The 5,918-nt window shown below is 37.1% G+C and overlaps 1 protein-coding gene across 1 annotated transcript in view; it reads left to right on the plus strand.

Annotated features, from left to right (window-relative positions):
• LOC101858955 (protein transport protein SFT2) overlaps positions 1-5,151 on the plus strand; it is a 7,104-nt gene extending 1,953 nt beyond the window's left edge. The window contains exons 2-6 of the mRNA XM_005104159.3: positions 1,302-1,367; positions 2,074-2,159; positions 2,807-2,924; positions 3,808-3,866; positions 4,795-5,151. Of these exons, the coding sequence (XP_005104216.1) occupies positions 1,302-1,367; positions 2,074-2,159; positions 2,807-2,924; positions 3,808-3,866; positions 4,795-4,900 (435 nt within the window). The 3' untranslated portion in view covers positions 4,901-5,151. The remainder of the gene's footprint in view (positions 1-1,301; positions 1,368-2,073; positions 2,160-2,806; positions 2,925-3,807; positions 3,867-4,794) is intronic.
• The last annotated feature ends 767 nt before the right edge of the window (positions 5,152-5,918 follow it).

Below are 5,918 nucleotides of genomic sequence, written 5' to 3' on the forward strand. Positions count from 1 at the left end.
CGTCCTAAAAATTTTGACACTCACTGTAATTACACAGTCCTTGTAGGCTATTCTAGTTCTAATTCTGATTTTACGTAAAATCCCCAGACGATATTTATATAATGTAACCTCCTCACTCTCACATAACTCACTTAGAAGCTGAGTCCGAATAAATAAAAAACATTTTCGGACCCGAGTCCGAATAGATAATTTAACCCGTTCGGACACTCGAGTCCGAATAGATAAAAATTATATTCGGGCTTGAGTCCGAATAGAGCTGGTCTTAGAAGAAACAAGGGAGAACAGAAGAAGGCCAAGGCAAGGGAAGAGGGGTGGGAGGGGGTGAAAAAAAGAAGAAGCAAAAGGGAAAAGGGTTGGGGGTGAAGTGAACAAGATCGTTCTTAAATTGCAGACTAACTATTCAGAGCGCGGTACGTAGCCTGCAAACTACTTTCATGGCGCCGTGAAAGTAGCCACTGCGTTTTGTTATAGAGAGTGAGCCAGCTTTTTAGTCCTTTGTCTTACTATGTAGTTTCAACTGACACTGAATTCAGAATATATTCCATTGTCTTTCACTCATCCAGTTTTCACTAGAAACACCCTTTGATGCCTTCAATTGTTTACGACTCTTTCTTTGTGACTGCAGTCGACCTCATAGAAATGTTAAAGAATGCATCATGAATTTAGAGCATATTATATTGTTTGTTTTTCCTTGAGCTCTTCCTCCTATAATACTCAGATGCTGCAATGACTTCACCATATATAGACATTGAGAAAACAACTCAATTTTGTTGTCAGTCATTAAAATGAAGGCCTCTATTGTCTTTGTCAAGTGTTCTAGTTGCCATTTTTGAAATACTAAACACAACAATATTGAAAGAATTCTTCTTGTGTGGACTCAAAACTGGGTTCGAACTTCCAATGTCAAAACAAAAATTTCACTTTGTGGTAGATCTACTGTACCACCTTTTTCCCTTTACAAAATTACAATTATTGACGCTTTTGGTATTTTTATTTTTACAATGTAGGCCTACTTTTATATATTCATAAAATTGAACAAGTAGAGACTTGAATTTCTCTTGAAGGTCATAATTTGTTTCAAACTGGGTGAGTGGCTATTTTGGTAGCTTGACCTTTTGCAATTATAAAAGACTTTTATTTAAAGATGTGAGCTTCTTTCGCTTGAAAAAGAATACACAAGTATTATCATGAAGGAATATATATTCATAAGGGGGTCAGCTGTAATCACAATGTATTATTTGGAACAATTTATGTTATTATGTGAGAGAAGTGATTTTGATTGTTCCCTTTTAATATTTCAGTCAAAGAAACAGAGGATCCTTGGCTTCATCGTCTGCCTATTGATGGGAACGTTTTGCTTCAGTTTGGTGAGTGACAAAACTGAACCTTCTCTTCATCAAGGTTCTGCGATCTTCGGTGACAGTTGGTCATTATATATGATTATAACTAAGCGTTTGTTGTGGCAGTTGGTCAGGAAGTTATTATTGTTTCAAATGGTTTTTTTAGAAAAATGTGAACTTGATATCCACATACCAAACAGGTTACAAAGTCGTTTAAAAATATGATTCTGTTCACCCCGAGCCGGGAAATGATAAAGAAAATGAACACTTTCTTAATTGTTTTTTAATACCACATGGCACAATATATTAATTGTTCATAACATGTAGCGTTGCAGCCATATCTTCTCTATCTCTATGTTAATCAAAGGAGTTTCTTTTTTTTTCCGTCGAACTACAGAGTTTACTTTTGAGTATTGATAAAGAAAATGATCACTTTCTTAATTGTTTTTTAATATCACATGGCACAATATATTAATTGTTCATAACATGTAGCGTTGCAGCCACATCTTCTCTATCTCTATGTTAACCAAAGGAGTTTCTTTTTTCTTCTGTCGAACTACAGAGTTTACTTTGAGTATTGTAGGCCTATCTCATTTGCCTATTTGTATAAATTCATACATGTGTGCCATGTTAGGCGTTTTCTATTCTGTTAGAAATGATAAAGTGTCTGTATCCTCTGTTTAGAGAAATTCATGACAGATATAAGATTTTATCTCCTCTGTTGTCTTTTCAGGCCAGTCTCTACATCCCCTTCCTAGTATTGAAGGCCCGCAAGTTTGCACTCTTGTACTCCATGGGAAGTCTCTTTGTGATATCTAGGTGAGACAATTCATCTCGCTTGGTTGCTTTTTTCACTGCCTTAGAATTGTATGTGTGTAGCAGAATGTAACAAAAAACATAGAGTCCTCAGAAGAAAGGAGGCGGAAAAAACAAGAACGAGAAAGGCACCTGTGGACATTATGGCAATGCAGAGGCAAAGGAGAGAGCTTTTAGACTCTTGAAATTTGCCAGTTACAAATTACCTTAAGTCTGGTGAACACATTTAGGATCCATAACTTATTCACACGATGAACATCAACTAGATTTCTGTCGTGTAGATTTTTCAGAAGAAGGGTTTTGACGGCATGCAGCCTTATGAGCGACCATGAGTCTGTATGACTGCACTCTGACTCTGCTGTAATTAACCTCAATATTTTTACCGAAAGGCGCAGCTTATTCACATCATTTGTCACCGGAACGTTGTGTAGCCCTGTCTTATATTATATAAATCAGAGAGCCACCGGAACAATCAGTATGGATACCTTGCGGGCTTTGGTGCTGGTAGGAAATGAGCACTTATGGACCTGTCCGGTGTGCGATGACATTGTTGCTTAGGACAGGTAATACAGGTAATATATATATAAATGTTGACCCTACTGTATGCAAGAGTCTACCATTTATACTATTGTCTCCTTTTTTCTGTCCAGTTTTGCTTTGTTGTGGGGACCTGTTCATCATGTAAAGCATCTATTTTCCTTGAGCCGGTTACCATTCACCTTGACCTACTTCGGGACCATGTTCGCCACATTGTACTTCTCTTTGTGGGTGAGTTGTTTTTTTTAAATTTGTAACTATGAGTGACAAATTGTTCTTCATTGAGAACCCTTTGACTTCAAGAAATAGAAGTGTTGTTTGGTTTTTTTTAAAGTTAATTTATTATTATTATTTTACTTTTTTTTTTTGTTGTTGTGTGAAATGTATCACCCCTCTTTGATTTTGAGGATTGACAGCCTTTGACCTAAGTAAAATAAAATAAAAACTACAGAATTTGGATAAGTAAAAACATTTTGTTGGTAAACTTGTTTTTATTTCGGGAACTGGAACAGACATTATTATGTTTAGCAACAAGAGAAGAACTTGTTTTATGTAACATGGTCGGCTATTGAGATGTTCATTTGCATTGGTACTTTTGGCCTTTTTTTTTAAAGAAAGTCTTTAAAAATTGTCAACAGTGACATGACGTTGTCTTTCTGGTATAATTAAAAAGTTAAAGAATAAATTCTAAACTTTGTTCCAAGACAATTGTTGCCTGCATAAAAGACCACGTCTCACTTCGCCTCTAAAAAAAATAAATTTAATGACGCTGACCAAGAGGATTGCTTGTCTGAAACAACCAGCCACTTTTCCCCGTGCCAATGAGAGACTATCATGGACAATCTCAATTGTAGATTTTTGCCAGTGTATAAAGTTTTCCTTCTTGTTTGTCAGTTGATTATCTATCCTCCAAATATTTTGTTGGTGGTTAGTAAGTGCTTTGGTGTGGTTTGCTCATTCTTTCCTATCAAAAATCTGTTTTCCTTAAGTCTATCCTCCTTCTTTTTCGTGTTTGTTACTCTCTTGTAACACCTCTAATCTTCGGCTCTTATATGGCTTTATTGTGTTGCAAGTGCCGTAAAACTCTTACGAAAACACCCAATATTTTCCTCAGGTGAAGAGTACAGTTTTCACTGTCATTTTTGCTGTTGCACAAGTCGTTGCTTTGATATGGTGAGTCGCAAAAGCTTCCTGAGCGATTTGGCTTTTTGGAGCTTTCGTTAATACCTGTTGAAATTTGGAAGAGTTGCCAAGTAGTTATATTATGGTGTAATTGTGACTTGACGCAACAGAAAGGTTATTGTCATTGTTACCGGATCTATTTGCTTTTTTTTTCTGAATAATACATACTTATTACCGCTGACTCTGGTGTAGGGGGCTAGGGGCTTCAGGGACACACAGACAGGAGAATTGAGTTCAATTCCCCTGTATGGAGAGTTTATATTGAAAATCTCGGCCTTTCTGCTCTGGTGTTTTTTGCTACTTTCTTTCCTATCCAACATCTGTCGTCCTTATCTATCCTCCTTCTTTCTCTGTGTTTGTTATCTCTTGTAACACCTCTAATCCAATACATTATATAACCTTCTTGTGTTGCAAGTGCCGTGAAACTGTTACTAAAACTAAACAAAACCTCATGTGGGATAGGCACCTGAACATTCAGGGTTCCTGTGTGCCCTTAATGTTTTTTTAAAGCAAAAGAATAAAGCATTTATGCTTTACATGAAATTAATGCTTTATTTTAAAATTTTTAAGGAATAAACCGTCAATTCTTCATTTGGAATGACAATTCCCCTCTACCCTTTTCTAGCTGTATGGAAGTGTCCCACCTTTTTTCATTTTGGCACCAAAATATTTTATTGGCTAAATTGAAAGCCTGATCAGTTACCCTACTTGTGTGAAAAAATCAAAGTGAAGCAGTGACTAGTATTTGAATAAATTATAATTCAAATTTAGGAAGAAAGCTACTTTTAAATGGTTATGCTGACAAAAGAAAACTCTTTCCCTCGAAACTGTTGTGAATATAAAGAAGACGTTTTGTCAGTTACGGCAGATTTGGATGACGACATTTTAAAAAGTATGTTTCTGTCGTGTGTTCCTGCAGGTATGTGGTGAGCTACATCCCAGGAGGACAGACGGGTCTCAAGTTCTTCACCAGTATATTCTACGCAGCCGCCTCAAAGACAGTGGGCAAAACTCTGCCGGTTTAGTGAAACACTCGGAAGTTTGACATGTAGGGAGGACTCCTCGGCCTTCCCTTTCCTTCACACCAGCATAGCTGCCAATCAGGATGTTAAAAAAACCCTGTATTTATTACGGTACGGTTTTTGAGAGTTTGAGTATAGAAGTCCGTTTTTGTGTTGAAAAATACGCCTTCTCAGTCTGCTTGTATTGCTCCTCACGCACTTGCAGATTCTGATGAAAGATTATGAACTATTAAGACTAAGTTTGTGATTCATGATGAAAACGCAGGCCATAATTCAAGTGGAGAGATTTTTTGCTGCTGGTCTTCTTTTATTGTCTTGAAGTTATTGAGTGCAGAAAATTGTGTGTGAAGGGTTGCGGGGGAGGGATGGGGGTTACTTGGCCAGTGTCCCCCATCCTGACGTGCCGTGTGGGCAGGTAGAGTCTGATATTTTGGTTTTGAAAAGTTGGCAGCTCTGTACTGGTGTTTTAGTCTGTCCCTGAACCATGTTAACCCTTCCAGCCTCATGTGCGTATATTTTCAGCTGTGCTTGTACCTCCCACTGTCCCAAAATTCTAAGTTTCTGAGGGTACCGAATTTACCCATTTTTCAAAATGGCAGTGAACCTAATTAAACTTAAATTTTCTTAATATTTATTCATTTATCTTTAAGCATTGTTATATATATATATGTTGTTATCTAAGTGTCATTACAAAGAATATACTACATCACTTTTTAGAATGCATGCCTTTTTTCTGAAATACTGATGTATTGGCTGGGACTGGGATTAGTAGAGTCTGCACAAAAATGGCTGGGGCTGGAAGGGTTATCCTCGAACGAATGAATTCACAGTCTTCTTACTGAAGAAAAACGTTGCTCTGTGGCTGAATGACGTTACAAGTGAGGATAACTGACAAGACAGATGACGAGACTGTTGGTTTTAGTAGTTACAGCATCATGACAGTCACATTTTTTTGCACTATGTGCATGCAGTTGCTTGTAAATAAATAAGTGGGGGTTTCTGTGAAAGAAAAAACTTGAAT

Source organism: Aplysia californica, unplaced genomic scaffold, assembly GCF_000002075.1.
Source record: "Aplysia californica isolate F4 #8 unplaced genomic scaffold, AplCal3.0 scaffold00407, whole genome shotgun sequence".
Classification (NCBI taxonomy): Eukaryota; Metazoa; Mollusca; class Gastropoda; order Aplysiida; family Aplysiidae; genus Aplysia; species Aplysia californica.